The 19762-nt window shown below is 43.9% G+C and overlaps 3 protein-coding genes across 4 annotated transcripts in view; all 3 read left to right on the forward strand.

Moving 5' to 3' along the window:
• Nucleotides 1-5577: 5577 nt before the first annotated feature.
• On the forward strand, nucleotides 5578-6303 carry LOC134210225 (uncharacterized). The gene has a single exon (XM_062686269.1). It carries the CDS (start codon nucleotides 5578-5580, stop codon nucleotides 6301-6303), a length of 726 nt encoding a protein of 241 aa, XP_062542253.1.
• A 1506-nt stretch (nucleotides 6304-7809) lies between these two features.
• Nucleotides 7810-13064, forward strand: LOC134217483 (uncharacterized). Its single transcript, XM_062696248.1, has 2 exons — nucleotides 7810-8812; nucleotides 12668-13064. The coding sequence occupies exons 1-2, from the start codon at nucleotides 7977-7979 to the stop codon at nucleotides 13050-13052; spliced, it is 1221 nt and encodes a 406-aa protein (XP_062552232.1). The 5' UTR covers nucleotides 7810-7976; the 3' UTR covers nucleotides 13053-13064.
• Nucleotides 13065-14269: 1205 nt separating this feature from the next.
• The window catches only part of LOC134217484 (uncharacterized), a 32484-nt gene continuing 26991 nt past the window's right edge, over nucleotides 14270-19762 (forward strand). The window contains exon 1 of one of the 2 annotated variants that reach the window (XM_062696251.1): nucleotides 14270-14392. The gene's annotated coding sequence lies outside the window, so the exon portion shown is untranslated. Of the gene's footprint in view, nucleotides 14393-19307; nucleotides 19492-19762 lie in introns of those variants that run through there. The other variant, XM_062696250.1, reaches the window with a different exon arrangement.

The raw sequence follows: 19762 nt of genomic DNA on the forward strand, positions 1-19762 counted from the left end.
ACGACGTTTCCTGATAGCTACTCGTCAAAATTCATAGTCATCCTTACAGGATCAAGTCTACGTATTCCGTTCAAAATATGTCCTGCTGACGAAAACAGTCGTTTGAATGGACCAGTTGTAGCAATTTGTAGAAAAAGTTTCAGAACGGCTTGAAGAGAAATTATTGTCTTTCTCAACATCGTCAAATTTTCGTAATAATTCAGAATCGTAGACGTGAGATCCGAAATGTCATTCAAATGATTAAATGACACGTGATATTATGGAGCGTTTTCGCTTCCTTGTGACAGATTTTATATTTAAAGCAGTGTACTGTTGAAATGAAATTTTAATAGTTTATACACTGCCCATGATCGCATATTTGTAACAATTGCATTTTTTGCAATTTTGAGTTAGGTCCATGATTTGTCTTCAAATTGTTAGTTCTTTCATCTAAGTTGGTGAAATCTGAAAATCTGACTTCATCGTTCCATTTCTCCCATGCCTACTTTTGTCGATTGTTACAAATATGCGATCATGGGCAGTAGTTACGCCCTAATCGCAAATTAGTCCCGATTTCGAAGAGCCATATAATAAAAAATACCACACATTATAATGAAGGTATATGAACAATCTTATGACTGCTTCATTCTCGATAATTTTTACTATTTTTATAGGGAATAGGCGTTGTTTCGTCGAATCGCTGCATTTGGCAACGCTGTCCAGAATAACATTCCAGTTTTTATTATTATTGTTATTTTTTCTTTTTCAAAGTCAGTCGAAATAAATACATCAAGTACAGTCCACGCGTTTTCTTTTTTCGCAGTGAAGAGAAACATTTTGGTCCTACATCGCCGGATTTCGAAGTGGTTTCGGTCGTCACAATCGCGGAAGGACCCACCGGTCGAATGGATGGGTAAATGTCGTCAACTCCCGTGAAGAAACCGGAAAATAAAGTGGAAGTGTTTAGCACGCCAATCGGGGAACGCCAGCAACAGAAAAAGAAAATGGCGGAAGAATTTCAAGCAACTGTTCTACAACGCGGAGCCGTCAAGGGCAAAATTACACGGATCAGAAATGTTCTGTTCCGGCACGAACAATCGGAAACAGTTCCGGATGAGTTTTTAATGCGCACCCAGTTGAAGACGATTGACGCTGCCTACGACGAATTCAACCAGTTCCAGAACCAAATTTACGCACTTCCGCCTGTTCATGCTACGGAGCAGGGAGATAAATACGTTGAATTCGAGGAGCTTTACAACGATGTTCGAACCAGGGTGTGCAGACTGCTGGAAGGAGCGAAACAAGAAGGAAAGCATCAACCTTAAATGATCGTCCAAACAGCTCCGGTGCAATCCCAACCAGTTCGAGTACGATCCGCTCCATTACACACTCCACTGCCCACGTTTGATTGAAAACCAGAAAACTGGTTCAAATTCAAGGCAATTTTCACGGATGTCATGAGCAAGCACGGTGGCGAATCGGATGCGACGAAGCTTTACCACCTCGACAAATGTTTGGTGGGCGAAGCTTCCGGAACAATCGATCAACAGACAATCAACGACGGCAATTTTGCAGCTGCCATGGAACATCTAACAGCACGCTTTAAAGAAAAGTGGAAGATTGTCGACATTCACGTCAGTGGCATTCTTGGCCTCAAATCAATGACATCCGAAAGTGGCAAGCAGCTACGGGAGCTAGTTGACACTTGTAAGCGGCACGTGGATGCACTCGAATTCTATGAGTTTGAAATGGACGGACTATCTGATATAATCGTCGTCAGCATCCTGGCGTCAAAGCTCGACTTAGAGACGAGAAAATTATGGGAAAGCAGCATCGATCATGGCGACATTCCTCAGTATACAGACACAATCAAGTTCCTCACTTCCCGGAGTCAAGTGCTGGAGCGAATCGAGCCAACAAGCAAGCCCAAAAAGTTCAGCAGCATCGCAACCACGAAAATTCCTCCGCTGAAAGCAGCATCTCTGGCAACATCCATCGAGTATCGGTGTAATTTCTGTGAAAAATCCCATCCTAACCATCAGTGTAGGGATTTTCTCAAACTTAATCCGAAAGAACGCTACGAGAAGGCAAAGCAACACGGAGTTTGCTACAACTGTTTGCGGAAGGGGCATGTCACTGCACATTGCTCCTCTACCATGTCCTGCAAGGTTTGTAAGAAGCGACACCACTCTACTCTACATGTGAACTCTACGTCTATGGTTGTCGCTGCCGAACAGACTGCTACTACGGTGCCATCGGCACAATCGAAGGAAGGCTCTATGACGCCTATTACTACGAACGCTATCAGTGCTTCTTGCACAATTCACCAGCAACAGGCGCTGCTTTGCACCGCGGTTGTGAATGTATATGATGATAGCGGAAGAGCTCAGCCGTGCCGCGTTCTGCTAGATTGTGGCTCGCAAGTAAACCTGCTAACGGAAAAACTCGCTTCTCTACTAAGATTGAAGCGTCAAAATGTCAACGTTGAAATGACAGGTGTGGATGGTACAGCGAGTCGGGTCACGACCTTGGTACACGTCAACGTGCAAGCACGTAACTACAACTACACAAGTATCATTGAGTGTCTGGTGATCAACAAAATCACTGGGATATACCAGCAAAGTACATCGATATTACCACATGGCCAATACCATCCGAAATGATTTTTGCTGATCCGGACTTCCACCGTCCTCAGCGGGTGGACATGCTGATTGGTGTTGGCCATTTCTTTGGTCTCCTGAAATCGGGTAGAGTCAAACTAGCCGAGAATTTGCCGTTTGTGCAGGAGACAGTGTTTGGTTGGGTGGTTGGTGGTCAAGCCGACACTACTAGCAGGAGGTAAGATGTGTACCGCTGCAACGTTGTGGTACGGGAAGCGGATTTAAACGATCTCGTCGAACGTTTTTGGGAATCCGAGGCGGTACCAACCGCTTCAAGTTTGTCAGTTGAAGAGACGGCGTGTGAAAAGTTCTATCAGCAAACCTACAGTCGCGACGCAAGTGGTCGTTACACAGTGAAGCTCCCTTTCCGTGACAATGTGAGTCAACTTGGCGACTCGAAGCAGCACGCTCTAGTCCGAATCACTTACCTGGAGGAAAATTTGCCAAAGACGCTGAACTCAAGATGGCTTACTGTGCGTTTATGGAAGAATACAAGCAATTAGGTCACTGCCGAGAGATCGATTCATCTGAAGAAGAGGCTGGTGGATTCTACCTACCCCACCACGCTATACTCAAGCCAAGTTCGTCTACAACCAAGCTAAGAACAGTATTCGATGCTTCTGCACCATCAAGTTCCGGTCTGTCCTTGAATGATACTTTGATGGTGGGCCCTACCATTCAAGATCCGCTCATCGATATAGTGCTCCGGTTCCGAACACACGCCTTCGTATTCACGGCTGACGTCTCTAAGATGTACCGTATGGTACGAGTGCACGACGAGCATACTAAATTCCAACGCATAATATGGCGATCAGATCCTACAGAACAATGCAAGACACTCGAACTATTGACCGTCACTTATGGGACGGTATCAGCACCGTATTTGGCTACCCGCACATTGAACCAATTAGCACACGATGAAGTACAATCCTACCCGCGCGCTGCCAAAATAATAAAAAATGATTTTTACATCGACGATGCACTTTCGGGTGACGATACACTGGAGGAATTGTTGTTGGCTCGCGTAGAATTGGAGGAGGTACTAGACAAGGGTGGATTTCAACTGCACAAATGGTGCTCAAATTCTGTCGAATTCCTCGATAACATACCAGAAGATCGAAGAGAGCAACGAGTGTCATACGAACTAAATGGCGTGAACGACATGATTAAGACCCTTGGCATACTATGGAACCCTAGTGTTGACCAGAGAAGGAAACCCTCTCACAAAGAATAACAACTAGAGTTCCCTCTCTACACCACGGCAGGCTACTGACTGATACTTCTGCCAGTAGCTGCAGTTCTCTTTATTCAACAATAGGTATATACAATAATCCATAACAAACTTCCTTAATCTATACCAAAGAGCAACTACAACTAACCGGCGCCCGCTTCTTATCCATCTTCGATCTACAGCGAAGCGTCGCACACTACCTGATATTCCAACACCTACAAGTGACAAACTGTTGTTTCGGATAGCCCCCACTCAGCTAACGCAGCCGGTATCGAAACGATACATTTTGTCTGAAATTGCCAAATCCTATGATCCATTGGGTCTACAGGCACCGGTTTGTGTCACTGCTAAACTCATATTGCGTCAGCTGTGGAGAAGCAAAGTGTCATGGGACGAAGAACTCAGCAATGACATCGTGGTGAAGTGGAACAAGTTCCGTGAAGGTTTACAAACATTGATGGATCTACGAATCGATCGTCGAGTCATCGCGCCGTGCCGAATTGCATTGGAATTACACTCGTTTTCAGATGCGTCGCAGGAAGCCTATGGCACATGCGTCTACGTGCGAAGTATTCTTGCGTACAACACTGTTGAAGTTCATCTGCTCGTCAGTAAATCTCATTTGGCACCAAAGTCTACAATACCAAGGCTCGAACTATGCGGCTTTCGTTTGATGTCAAGGCTGGTGACAAGGGTCGTCGAAGCTCTAAAGATGAAATTCGATCGTAAAGTATTGTATTCGGATTCTACAATCACACTAGGATGGCTGACGAAATCTCCTAACCAGCTGAACACATACGTTGCTAATCGAGTGGCACACGCTCAAGAACTTGCACCTAGACCAACCTCTACGAGAACAAATATGTGCGCACAAATCACATTCAAGCGGTCTCTATTTGGAAAACTTGATTCCTTCTGGTGGCACGGACCACAATTTCTGCAGCAATGCCCCTACGAAGAAGAAACAATACAGGAGGTGATTGATTTACCGAAAGTGAAGATTGCTGCGGTGGTGACCACTGAAGAACGTCAGCTAGAGTACGATCGAATCTTCAAAAGGTTCAGTTCGTTACGAAAATTGCAACGAATATTCGCCTATGTGATTCGCTTTGTCAACCGAGCTCGAAAACGATTCCCTAACACGACACAAGAAGTAGGACGTTGCAGAACTATGATCATCGCTGCAAGCTATTGTTGACATGATGCAACAACAACGACTACTACAAAATATACATGAAGTTCGAAAGAAGCAAGGCTCAAATGAAAGATACATCGGAAGACTACGAAGCCTCAATCCATGGGTCGACAGTAGTGGCATACTACGGGTTAACGGAAGAATCAAACACGCGAACGTATCATATGAGCAACGGTGTCCGGCAATATTACCAGCCGATCATCACGTCACGGAAATACTAATTCAAGCTACCCATGATGAAAATCTACACGTTGGCCCGAGTGGAACTCTTTCGGTTTTAAGGCAGCGATACTGGATACTCAATGGACGAAGTGTGATTCGCAAACAACTACGAAAAAATGTCTACGCTGCTTGAGAGTCAACCCTCCAGAGACTAAACTTTTGATGGGAGATTTACCCTATTGCAGGGTAACCCAGGCTCTTCCATTTGAGCGAACGGGCCAATTTTTGTGCGCAAAGGAAACCCGCGCAAGCCAGTGTACTGTAAGGCATATGTGTCGTTATTTGTAAGCATGGTCACCATTCACATTGAGCTTATTTCTAATTCAACGACGGCTGCATTCGTAGCAGCTTTGCAACGATTTGTTGCCCGACGCGGCATTCCAACAGACATGTACAGCGATAATGCTACAAATTTCGCAGGGGCAAATTCGGAGCTTCACGAACTCTACAATCTACTGAGACAAGAGTTAACCTTGGAAGCCATTCAAGAGTTTTGCCTGTGCCTGCCCAAGGAGATTAATTGGCACTTTATTCCTCCTCGCTCGCCACACCTGGGTGGCTTATGGGAGGCTGGCGTAAAATCGGCTAAATACCTAATCAAGCGCACTGCGGGAGATGCGAAGCTAACCGAAGAAGAATGGAACACACTCTTGACGCAAATTGAAGGGAAACTAAATTCACGACCTCTTGTACCGCAAACAGCAGACCCAGACGACTACAACGTTATAACACCCGGTCACTTGTTAATTGGCCGTCCTCTCACAGCTATTCCCGAGCCGTCGTATGATCACCTCAAACCCGGAACATTGTCTAGGTGGCAACATATTCAAAAGATGCGTGCTGACTTCTGGAGACGATGGTCCACAGACTATTTGTCCGAATTGCAACAGCGCCGCAAATGGTCCAAACAGCACACCGAGGTCAAAGTTGGTGATTTGGTGATACTCAAGAAGGACAATATCCCTCCTATGCAGTGGAAGCTTAGCAGAGTGGTGGACACGCACCCAGGTCCGTAACGCGAGTAGTAACTGTGGAGACGCCAGCAGGGGTTTATAAGAGATCAACAGCCAAGATTGCACTGCTTCCGTTGGACTACAGGGAGAAGGCGGATACGTAGTATTGATTTCCCGGAAATCCAATGGCGCGGGAGGATGTTTCGTCGAATCGGTGCATTTGGCAACGCTGTCCAGAATAACATTCCAGTTTTTATTATTATTGTTATTTTTTCTTTTTCAAAGTCAGTCGAAATAAATACATCAAGTACAGTCCACGCGTTTTCTTTTTTTCGCAGTGAAGAGAAACAGGCGTGATGATGTGCTTTAATTGCCACCGAAAAGTGAATCCTCTAGTTGACTCATAACTACACCCGATTCTTTTTTTACACGGTTGAGTTTTAGTCGATTATGACCTTTAGCGTCAATGAAACTATGAGTTCACCCCATGAAAAAATCCACAAAAAATCAAAGAAAATTTAGGTGGTATTTCAAAAGATGTAAAAGTTTAGGTGAATCGAGAAATCAAGAAATACCAACCGTGTAAAAAAAATATTGGGTGTAATCATTAGTACATTATAGATAATAACAGTTAGTTTGGGAACGATTAAGCAACTTGTTAGATCATAATAATAGTCTTAAACTACCTTGATAAAGGAATGACAATAAAATAGACCAAATGCACGAACAATTTCCAGTTTTTGCAAGACATAACTTGCATTGAGTTTGATAGTATTGACACTGAACAAAAACCACGAAGAACCAATAACTTTGGCAAACAAAGTAATTCAACGAATACATACTTCATACCTTGTAATTATAAAGACAAAAATGACGTTGTACAGATCAATCTATATGATTATGAATGAGATAATGGGAGAGAATATCCATTAAAATTGTAAATGGTATTTTGAGCCAGTTCAACGTCTTAATGGACGACATGAGTCTTGTACGGCTGGAAAACTGCTTCAAAAGTTATTAACTTGTCATTTTTATAAATCGGGGATTGATTACTTTCTTATATTTGATAAAAAAAAATCCGACTCAGTTTCTACGATGAAGCATTGGGCAACATGTTTCATGTGAGTCGAAAAAACTGCTTCGGTCGATTTTGAGCGCGTATAATGACAATAGACATCAAAACTGATAAAATAATTTGACTCTGACAAGAAAATGACAAAAATGACTTTAAACTATTACGATGTTAGTTAGCATTAGACCTCTCTGACTATTTATGAACGTAATTCCCTCTGATTCAGCTGCAACAGAGTCTTCCTGGACGACATGTTCCGTGCACGGCTGGCAAACTGCTTCGAAAGGAATTATGCAACGGTATCATCAAAGGCCTGGTGCAGAGGTTTCAACTCTATTCAGAGTCCCGCCAGTAAATATTTAAACCTTAAAAAAAGAAAAAGTAAATTTTAAAACTAGAAATCACCAACTAATCTTGAAGGCCTTTTTCGCGCCTGAAGGTAGGTTACTAAAAGTCACATTTGAAGCGAGATGTGAGCCGACATTATATACACGCAGTCAACAACATAACATTGGGTGTAATTTATTTATACGCGGAAGTGCATCGCATAACTTAGGTGTTTATTAATGGCTAATCAACATAAAATAAGCAACATAAGAGTCGAGAACTAAACAGTTCTTCAAGTTCATGTGTTATAAATTAAATAACGGCAGTCCAATGATACATGGATCCCGGGGAGAGACCCTTTCCATGCAAGATAGACGGATGCAGACTAAGCTTTACCACCGAAGATCATTTGATCGTCCATCGGCAGAAGCACGATACTCTCCTGAATTTGGAGTTGCCGAACAAGTCGAATCTCTTTGCGGATCAAACTCCGACACCGACGCGACTCATCGGTAAGTGTGAAGAAGTGGGTCTCTTTGAAGACCTGCAAAATGTGAATCCATTCGAAGAAACCTTCCGGAGGGCCGTCGAAGAGAAGAACGCAGGATCTGCTGAGAATTCAAGTGAGAAGAATATTACTGTTCTTGGCCCAGGAGCAGGGAATGGAGATGAAACCTTGCATACACCTCATGTGTTTCCCCTTCTCGAAAGACGTGACAGCCATAAATTGTCAAAGTTGATCATCTCGAGATCCAATTCTAAAAAAGACGATGTTCCAATTAATAAGACCCTACACACAGGCCCGGTGGCTGAAATACGACAATCATCAGTATCAAAGCAGAAAGTGTTCAAAAATGTCAGCAATAAGAAGCCAGCTGTAAACATACTACCCAAAAGTACTCAACCTGTGATACTAATTAACCGCGAGAGAGATGAAGGGTTGTCGGTTTTTGAAACATCTACCCCTCTGCATCCAGTGAAAGCTAAACTTAAGAAGTACCTTGCCAGAAATGGTCCTTTGGTAGCAGATGAAGTACCGCCATCTACAACATGTACCATAAACACAAATAAGAGAGAAATCTCTGTAGTACCCGATGGCAAGCAAGTTCGATCCACACCGGAATCCGTGGATCAGAAACATGAACGATGGAAAGCTGCTGCTAAAAGATATCGGTATGTATGCCCTAATAGGATTTCTTAGATGTACATAATTTGAGAAAGATGTCCATTTATGGAACCAAATAGAAATATTTCTCTAAAAGCCTTTTCTGATTACGAGCTTTTTTATTTGATAGAGTCTCGTGGCATGAAACGTATGCAACATTATTGCCAGTGAAAATCAGATATTATGTGATGTTTGACCTCAAGAAACTCTTCATCAAGTAATGAAGCTTGTAGTCTGACTAGGCTAATATCATATCATTTTTTCATTTATTTAGTTAACATCTAAACAGATAACACTGAATCAACAATTTGACGCCACAATGCACGGTTCGAGGCCGCATCTCTCCATCCTCGGATACGCCCCACGCTCGCCAAGTCGTTCTGCACCTGGTCTGCCCATCTCGCTCGCTGCGCTCCACGCCGTCTCGTACCTGCCGGATCGGAAGCGAACACCATCTTTGCAGGGTTGCTGTCCGGCATTCTTGCAACATGTCCTGCCCATCGTACCCTTCCGGCTTTAGCCACCTTCTGGATACTGGGTTCGCCGTAGAGTTGGGCGAGCTCATGGTTCATTCTTCGCCGCCACACACCGTCTTCTTGCACACCGCCAAAGATGGTCCTAAGCACCCGTCTCTCGAATACTCCGAGTGCTTGCAAGTCCTCCTCGAGCATTGTCCATGTTTCATGTCCGTAGAGGACTACCGGTCTTATTAACGTCTTGTACATGACACATTTGGTGCGGTGGCGAATCTTTTTCGACCGCAGTTTCTTCTGGAGCCCGTAGTAGGCCCGACTTCCACAGATGATGCGCCTTCGTATTTCACGACTAACGTTGTTGTCAGCCGTTAGCAAGGATCCGAGGTAGACGAATTCCTCGACCACCTCGAAGGTATCCCCGTCTATCGTAACACTGCTTCCGAGGCGGGCCCTGTCGCGCTCGGTTCCGCCCACAAGCATGTACTTTGTCTTTGACGCATTCACCACCAGTCCAACTTTTGTTGCTTCACGTTTCAGGCGGGTGTACAGTTCTGCCACCTTTGCAAATGTTCGGCCGACAATGTCCATGTCATCCGCGAAGCAAATAAATTGACTGGATCTGTTGAAAATCGTACCCCGGCTGTTACACCCGGCTCTCCGCATGACACCTTCTAGCGCAATGTTGAACAACAGGCACGAAAGTCCATCACCTTGTCTTAGTCCCCGGCGCGATTCGAACGAACTGGAGTGTTCGCCCGAAATCTTCACACAGTTTTGCACACCATCCACCGTTGCTTTGATCAGTCTGGTAAGCTTCCCAGGAAGCTGTTCTCGTCCATAATTTTCCATAGCTCTACGCGGTCTATACTGTCGTATGCCGCCTTGAAATCAACGAACAGATGGTGCGTTGGGACCTGGTATTCACGGCATTTTGAAGGATTTGCCGTACAGTAAAGATCTGGTCCGTTGTCGAGCGGCCGTCAACGAAGCCGGCTTGATAACTTCCCACGAACTCGTTCACTAATGGTGACAGACGACGGAAGATGATCTGGGATATCACTTTGTAGGCGGCATTAAGGATGGTGATCGCTCGAAAGTTCTCACACTCCAGTTTGTCGCCTTTCTTGTAGATGGGGCATATAACCCCTTCCTTCCACTCCTCCGGTAGCTGTTCGGTTTCCCAGATTCTGACTATCAGTTTGTGCAGGCAAGTGGCCAGCTTTTCCGGGCCCATCTTGATGAGCTCAGCTCCGATACCATCCTTACCAGCTGATTTATTGGTCTTTAGCTGTTGAATGGCATCCTTAACTTCCCTCAAGGTGGGGGCTGGTTGGCTTCCATCGTCCGCTGAACTGACGTAGTCATCTCCTCCGCTGCCTTGACTTTCACTGCCTGTACTCTCAGCGCCATTCAGATGTTCCTCGTAGTGCTGCTTCCACCTTTCGATCACCACACGTTCGTCCGTCAAGATGCTCCCATCCTTATCCCGGCACATTTCGGCTCGCGGCACGAAGCCTTTGCGGGATGCGTTGAGCTTCTGATAGAACTTGCGTGTATCTTGAGAACGGCACAGCTGTTCCATCTCCTCGCACTCCGCTTCTTCCAGGCGGCGTTTCTTCTCCTGAAAAAGGCGGGTCTGTTGTCTCCGTTTCCGTCTATAACGTTCCACGTTCTGCCGGGTACCTTGCTGCAGCGCAACCGCCCGCGCTGCGTCCTTCTCCTCCAGAATCTGTCTGCACTCTTCGTCGAACCAATCGTTCCGTCGACTTCGACCCATATACCCGACGTTGTTCTCCGCTGCGTCGTTAATGGCTGCTTTAACTGTACTCCAGCAGTCCTCTAGAGGGGCCCATCGAGCTCACCTCCTCCGGCAACGCTGCCTCGAGATGCTGCGCGTATGCAGTGGCGACATCAGGTTGCTTCAGTCGCTCTAGGTCGTACCGCGGCGGTCGTCGGTACCGAACATTGTTGATGACGGATAGTTTTGGGCGCAGTTTAACCATCACCAGATAGTGGTCAGAGTCGATGTTAGCGCCACGATATGTCCTGACGTCGATAATGTCGGAGAAGTGCCGTCCATCAATCAGAACGTGGTCGATTTGTGATTCTGTCTGCAGTGGTGATCTCCAGGTGTACCGATACGGGAGACTGTGTTGGAAGTAGGTGCTACGAATGGCCATATTCTTGGAGGCGGCGAAATCAATTAGTCGTAGGCCGTTTTCGTTCGTCAGCCGGTGAGCGCTGAACTTTCCAATAGTCGGTCTAAACTCCTCCTCTTGGCCAACCTGAGCGTTCAAATCTCCTATGATGATTTTGACGTCGTGTCTTGGGCAGCTGTCGTACTCACGTTCCAGCTGCGCGTAGAATGCGTCCTTATCATCATCAGTGCTTCCGGAGTGTGGGCTATGGACGTTGATTATGCTGAAGTTGAAGAACCGGCCTTTGATCCTCAACCTGCACATTCTTTCATTGATCGGCCACCACCCGATCACGCGCCTTTGCATATCGCCCATCACTATGAAAGCTGTTCCCAGCTCGTGTGTGTTGCCGCAGCTCTGGTAGATGGTATGATTACCTCTAAACGTTCGCACCATTGATCCCTTCCAACAAACCTCCTGCAGCGCTACGATGCCGAATCCACGGTCCTTGAGCACATCGGCGAGTATGCGTGTGCTCCCGATGAAGTTGAGAGATTTGCAGTTCCACGAACCGAGTTTCCAATCGCTAGTCCCTTTTCGTCGCAGTGGTCTTCGCCGATGGTTCCGGTCCGTACTCTCTTGTTGATTGTTCGTTGCTTATGATTTTTAAAGGCTGGCTTGCAGGGCCTGACACCAAACCCCTAAATTTCCGGAGGACCATTCCTCCTTATTTCCGGTGGACCATGGTGCACAGTTTCATAGAGTCCCTCGCTGGCACTCGGACGATGATCAGCCGCCCCTAACATGGAGAACAGACGCTGTTGTGAGCCGATCCTGACATGGAGAACAGACGCTCAATAAGATTTGCACCTCCGGAAGAGCAAACCCCTTCCCTGTCAGCATACGACCATAGTTCCCACCGGGATTGGTTACCCGATCGTCCCTAAGGTTGCTCGTATCCCGGCCAGCACCGCGAGGAGGTAGGGATAGGAGTTGCTGGGTAAGAGGCTAAGGACCACGAGATGGGGTCTATTTTATTCCTTCAGGTACGCGAAGTACCAATGGTACGCTTACCCAGCATTTGCCGTGCCAATCGTTATCATATCGTTTTCGATTTTAAGGGTAATTTTGAAGCAGTGCCTTTCATATTGAAATGCTAGTCCAATATAGAAATGTTTCTAATTTTCGTTTTTCTTTGGTAGTTTTTTTTACATTCATTTTTTCACTATTTTCTCATGTCTTCCCGCAGAACCCGGGTGAAGCAGAATCAAAACACGCTCCATCGCAAGAACCTTGAACTAAAGGAGGAAAACCTGCGTTTAAAGACCGAATTGGCTCAGATGAAAAGTGCTCTCTCACTACACGTGGATTGCTCCGTGACTCGTGCTTTGGCGGCATTCGCAACAGCAACTAGTGCAGGTGTTACTGCAGGTCCGTCTCAAGTGATGTGTGTTCCGGTAGTCGGACAAAATCAGCAGCAAATGCGGGTCGTACCCATGGAGGAAGCTGCATCGTCGCAACATGATACTGTGGCTGCTACTGCTCCAGCAGTCAGCAATAAAACTAATCCAGTTTACATAATATTGGGAGGGATTAACACGGTGATAAATTCAGAAAAACCAATTAAAAATTGATTTCTGATCAACGTTATTTCAAAAAAAGATCATATGTACAGTAATAAAATTTGTTATAAGCTTAGACTTACCTACAATGTTGTTTTGTGATACTTTGTTTAAAAAGTTAGAAATTAGCTCTATATTCTTCCATGTCCATGCGTAACATACTTCCTATAAAATATGTAATCGGATTGTCCACATACCTCGTGGTATATGGACAGCCCCTTACACGGTTGTCTCACGTGAGACGAGTCGAATTCGACTATTCTCGAGTCATTCGAGACGCAGAATAAGCACAATTATTACTAAAAATGTTCAAATCCACATGTAGTGAAAGTATCATATGTAATGTAGGTGATGTTGTACTGACTTTTTTGAAATATTTATGATCACTGACTGTACTGCCGTCATACGCATATTTGTCCCATGTTTGCTGGGATTTCCTATGTGACCAAAATAAATCCAAGGCAGTGGCCGATGTGTCGCACGGTTATCAGGGATAGCCAGCCGATATTTCTAACAGTAGTATTCAAAGGGCTAGTAATGCACGCTTAAATATTACGGAAATTAATGTCGATGTTGCGGAAGAAACTTATAGGAACTAATATATAACTTATATAGAAACTATAGAGGATGTGGCTAAGGGTCTGTCTCATTTGGAGAATTAAACTTAAAAGTGACAGTTCGAAAATTAGCAAATAACCCGGTCATATGAATGGCTGGTGCTACCCAGCAATTCCAATAAGACAGCGATGCAAAACGATTCGATATCTGTCAAAAGTAATCTTGCTCTGCGAGCAGGGTTATTCGATAATTATGGAAATGTCACTTTTAAGTTTAATTTCCGTTTAATTCTCCAAATGAGACAGACCCTAAAGAACTGGAAATGGTCTTCCATACCGTTTCCATTTCTATCCCTATACCTTCAACTTGACTATTCTAGCAGTAGCTGCTAGAGTTGGAAATGAACTTAAAAAGCTCGTTTCCTACATCCAATTAGAAATTTCATCAGTTGCTCTCTTCTATCTATAAGGGAGACTGGGGAGACTTGATCCCCTTTTCTGATTTCCGATGTATCACAGCTGTTAGCCGACGCGCGTCTAGCGCACCTTCCAGTATCACCTTAATAAATCTACTACTACACTTTAAAGTTTTTCTAAATACGGGAGGCTATCAATCACCACATGGGAGGAATGATAATAGATAAGAGAAGAATAGAGGACAAAAACAAAGATAGATAGTTAGCAAGCCAAAGCGAACTGATATTTCCAATCTAAGTAAGAATAATTTGTTTCCCCAACCGCCAGTCATAGCCTTTCTCTAAAGTTGTTTGAAGCAGAGATAATAATTTAGAGCCGGTAAGCCATAAATGTTATATCGAATCAGATAAATAACCGATATGTAATTCATAACTAGGTTTTACACTACTAGTGCCCGCAAGTTGAATTCCCAACCGTTAGACTGTTAGAGTACCGCCAATCATTGTGAAGAAGTACTAGATTATACAGGTGAGATTGATAATTATGAGTACAACATAATTATGCATTTAATTATTCAGCCTAAGGCCGAAGTGGCCTGTGCGGTATATAAGAGCCTTCTCCATTCGGCTCGGTCCATGGCTACACGTCGCCAACCACGCAGTCTACGAAGGGTCCGCAAGTCATCTTCCACCTGATCGATCCACCTTGCCCGCTGCGCACCTCGCCTTCTTGTGCCCGTCGGATCGTTGTCGAGAACCATTTTCACCGGGTTACTGTCCGACATTCTGGCTACGTGTCCGGCCCACCGCAGTCGTCCGATTTTCGCGGTGTGAACGATGGATGGTTCTCCCAACAGCTGATGCAACTCATGGTTCATTCGCCTCCTCCACGCACCCCACCTTCATTTCGAAAACTCCAAGTGCGCGTTGGTCCTCCACGAGCATCGTCCAGGTCTCGTGTCCGTAGAGGACTACCGGTCTAATGAGCGTTTTGTAGATTGTCTGTTTGGTACGGCGGCGAACTCTATTCGATCGGAGCGTCTTGCGGAGTTCAAAGTATGTACGGTTTCCTGCCACTATGCGTCTCCGAAAATCTCTGCTGGTATCATTTTCCGCAGACACCAGTGAGCCCAAGTACACAAATTCTTCTACCATCTCGATGTCGTCACCACCGATGCAAACTCGCGGTGGGTGGCTTACATTGTCTTCTCTTGAACCTCTTCCTATCATATACTTCGTCTTCGACGTGTTGATGACTAGTCCGATCCGCTTGGCTTCCCTCTTCAGTCTGATGTAGGCTTCCTCCATCTTCTCAAAGTTACGTGCCATAATATCTGTGTCGTCGGCGAAGCCAAATAGCTAGACGGACTTATTGAAAATTGTACCACTCGTGTTAATCCCTGCTCTACGTATTACCCCTTCCAAAGCGATGATGAATAGCAGACACGAAAGACCATCACCTTGCCGTAACCCTCTGCGGGTTTCGAAGGGACTCGAGAATGCCCCTGAAACTCGAACTACGCACATCATCCGATCCATCGTCGCTTTGATCAACCGTGTCAGTTTATCCGGAAATCCGTGTTCATAGAGTACAACATAAATTATGCTGATTAATCTATCATTAGGCCGCTCGAGTCCAGCACATGCAGTAGTTCCAGAACGAAGCAATTGTGATTATATACAGGAACTAAACGTAAGTGCTCACAAAAGTTCATTGTCAATTCTGTGTCACTTCTTACACAGGGGTTCACCCCCCATTTTTTCAAATAATTTACCCCCTATCACACCAATAGTTAACGTTAAGAATATTATAACTGATAGACAACATAATATGTCATTCAACAGGAAAATTATATTCTTTCAAAACCGAGCTGTTTGCGTTTGTATTTCCTGCCGGTCGAAGAATAGTATTTCGGAAAATAACTCCCGTTTAAACGACTTTCAACAACAGCCAAAAATAAATAAACATACGCGATTTCCAAACACACTCTCTAAGAAATATAGTATTTAACTTTACTGATGTATGACAGTCCTTAAATTATCGTTGTTATTGATACACAATCGATTTTTTGGAGTGCTGTCAAAAATCTACTTTTAAAATATTCGGGAGAAATTGATCCCTCTCCAAGAACTTGCTTTGATAAAATTAGAAAGGTGCCCTCAGATTTTTTAAATATTTTTCCTTCAAAATACGCGGAATTTTTGAATTGCTGTGCGTATACATGAACAATTTTTGTGATTGAATTCGACAGCACATGTAATTTTATAATTTGGGGAGACTTGATCCCTTTTCTATGATATCTACGCAGTCAATAATTTTTCCTGCCAACCCTTCATCAAATCTGTCAAATCTACAAAAAATAGAATCCTGAGAAAAGATTTATATGTATTTTTTTTTTCACCAAATTTTTGGATGGGTGACTAATGGGTGATAAAGTGTCCCCATATTGAGGCAATAATTTCAAATCCAAATATCCTAAAACTTTGATGGAATGTTGACATTTTCATCAGTACAGATCATTCAGCATATTTATGGCTTTGTGCTGTAAAAAAACGAAAGCATTTGGTCATTGCTATGAAAAGTTGTTCAAAATTTGCGTGGCCAATAAAAAAATCTTTAGGAAGGTCAAAACATACAAACCCGTCTGCAGAATAAATAAGGTTGTCAATCCAAAAAATAACTCACCACATAAAGGTCTTTTGTCTAGAGGATCTTAAATTGAAAAATACGCTAGAACAAAACTACTTTAGTTCTAACCAAGACGAACCTCTGCCTCTCGAACCTAACCCAAAAATTCCAATAAATTCCGTATGATCTCGTGGCAAGTGCAGAGTTATATTCGGCTTGTAGTGGGCGAGTGATTACATCATCATTTCCTCTTCTTCCCTACGTTGACTTGCATTCTGACGTGGCAGGCGCCAGTATGACCCAACAAATGAGAACACCAGTACTTGTACATTGAAGATGAGTGCTAGTCCCAAGCAAACATCTGTTGGTTCTCTGTGCAAGAACAGCTGATCTGGTCATAATGGATACATAGCATCTACGGGCAGTCAATCAAGCTCAAGCTTAACGAGTATTTCAAATCATTCGGTTAGTTTATTAGTAATCAGTTATTAACGTGTGTTTTGCTCCCGGTATAAAAATTCTTATGAAAATTAATTTACCAATTCGCGAATTAGATACACTTTTATTGTGCTCAGAAGAGTTCACCCGGGGCTTAGATGAAGCAGTCAAGGAAACTGGATGGTCAACTGTGATGAAAAGAAGAACAAGTGTCAAAACAAGGGAAAAGAAGCAGCGTCTTTGCAGGTTTTTGTCTCAGGTTAGTAGGAATCGTTTTGGTAGAACGTGAAATACAGAAAGAACTAAGATAGAAATACAAAGTAGGAAAGGAACAAGTCTGGAATTGAACCCATGAGCTCCTGCTTATAAGGCAGAAGCGGTAGCCACTAGACCATCGAGCTCGTAATCAAAATATGCGTGTGTTACTTCTAGATATAAATTGCGAATTAGATTAAGGTTCAAGCTATGCAAATTCAATTATATAACCTCGGCTACTCGATGCTATATAGAATGCACTTCATGTGCGATTGCACGAAGTTATCTTCGTAGACCTATTTTACAAAGTATTCATCATAACATCGATTTGAATTTTCGGCTATTAGGAAACTATTTACCGTTTTTAATCTTCTAGTATTAAGTAGTTTTAGGATAGTATAAGAAATTCAATAGTATAACAAATTAATAGTATTAGAAATAATCAACTTTAGATGTAAGCTAAGCTAAACGTACATTGTTTTTCTTCCATCCATTGTACTGCCTTCATACGCATATTTGTCCCATGTTTGCTGGGATTCCATATGTACAAGGGACAGTTATGCGTATAACGGCAGTGTAGTCTTCGTCGTTCGCCAGCCGTCAGAAATAGTTCTCCCTACAAACGTCGTCGCTCACATCGCGATGGCAAGATAGTTTTCAAGCTAGCATATTAATCCGTAGGTGCGGCGGTGCATAATGAGCGTTCGCAACAGTAAACCTCTATCTTTGAAAATAAAAAAGAAACAACAAATCTAGATTGCTTTGAGAATAGATCCTATGTGCAAACGAGAGATTCTCTTTGATCACGCTCTCTTTCGCTAATATATTGGCTAGTTTTGCATGTTTTGCTACATTTCCACTTCAGCATGATATACAAAGCTATTTAATATGTACAGCTCACCAATTCGATAGCTTTCTTGGGATTGGAAAACCATCATCGCGGTACATGCTTTGGAGTTTTATTAGAGGTACTAGATCCGCGTTCTCGAAAGATTCGAGAAGAACGATACCAAGGAGATCAGAACTGGGCTCAGTGATCAGGCTGGATGATGCGCTTTCATATTCCCCATGAGGAGGATAGGAGCGTGGGAGTTGTGAATTGTATCGGTGATCTTCCGTTGCTCGGTAGAGAGCCAAAGGGTAAGTAGAGATTTCGTAACTACCTTGGAGACGAACTCTGACAACTGGCTGAAGTACATCGAATGCGATATTCCGAAGGACCCATATCGCCACCGAATGTCGGATATTCGAACCTACCTTGATAGTCCACTTGTACTCGCCTTCTAGGGAGCGGTCCATGGAGTTGAGTACAACCGGATTGATCTCCTGAGGGCCAATGATCCCCGGCGGGTTGTCGTGCGTGAGCAGATCTAGGTTTGTAAGGTTGGTCCAGGAACGGTTGATATTCCACTGGAGACAGAGATTGAGCAAGTGTGTTTTCTTGGTCCATACCAGTAGAAGGTTAGGGCGAATTGTTAGATGTGCCACCAGGTGGTGCGTTGGGTTGCTGTCTCCAAGAAGAAACCGGAGAGGTGCCATAACCAACGGGAGACTCGTGCACCTCGCAAGACGACTATAAAAACCGAATTTTCGGCCATTTCTTCTGAAACTCCACAGAATATGTACGGAATCGCGGTAATCTCACAAAAATGGCATTGGTTCCTATGATCGATTCTAGAAGACCGCTAAACCATTAGAAACTGACTGAGTGCCCTAATATGAAAATTTAATGTTTTTCTTTGACATGAGAGGGTTTGGGATAAATGATATCGGTTTTCTAATTATCGGCAGTGTGAATCTGAATATAAACCGATTCATATTACTTACGTTCGAATGATATTCATCGCGAGTATATATGGGTATCTCGCGCAGCATCAAAATGCGCAAAATCTCTGGGCGATTGGGAAAGATTTCTCAACTCCCCCAAGCCATGAAGATTGAAATATACTTTCGCTCAGTTAAGCAACAGAAACCGTCGTGAACGAATGGGAAAATCTCATCTACGTTTGAATTCCGCAATTTGAGTTCCAGTCAATAATCATCAGGTTGTTTTGTTTTTCTGTCGCAATTGAGACGCGCGTGTGTATCCGCATATAGAATTTAAATTATAAATAGGTGAATAAAATAATCAGCATATACCAGCAACAACTCCATTGGTAAGTGGTTCAGCTTGGTCCATCAAGTGTCACACCGCGCATTGTGTGCATCCAACGGCGTCCCAGATCGCGTACACGGTATTGGTGTGGTGGTCGAACGCGATGTTTATGCTATTGGCCACTAACTACGCATTCTTTCCAAATCGGTGTGATGAGCCAACGACATGATTAATGGATGTTTTTCTGGCTTATTCGACTATGAAACTCGTAAAAGAGGAAGCTGAAGATCTGAATTATTGGTTGTGCGCATGATGCAGGTACACATGCCAGA

This window comes from Armigeres subalbatus, chromosome 2, assembly GCF_024139115.2.
Source record: "Armigeres subalbatus isolate Guangzhou_Male chromosome 2, GZ_Asu_2, whole genome shotgun sequence".
Lineage (NCBI taxonomy): Eukaryota > Metazoa > Arthropoda > Insecta > Diptera > Culicidae > Armigeres > Armigeres subalbatus.

Excerpts from the sequence above, each read along its gene's own strand:
- LOC134210225 (XM_062686269.1), top strand. The coding sequence starts at position 5,578 with ATGGTCACCATTCACATTGAGCTTATTTCTAATTCAACGACGGCTGCA.
- LOC134217483 (XM_062696248.1), top strand. The coding sequence starts at position 7,977 with ATGGATCCCGGGGAGAGACCCTTTCCATGCAAGATAGACGGATGCAGA. Across the intron at positions 8,813-12,667 it reads GCTGCTGCTAAAAGATATCG|AACCCGGGTGAAGCAGAATC; the intron begins GTATGTATGCCC and ends GTCTTCCCGCAG.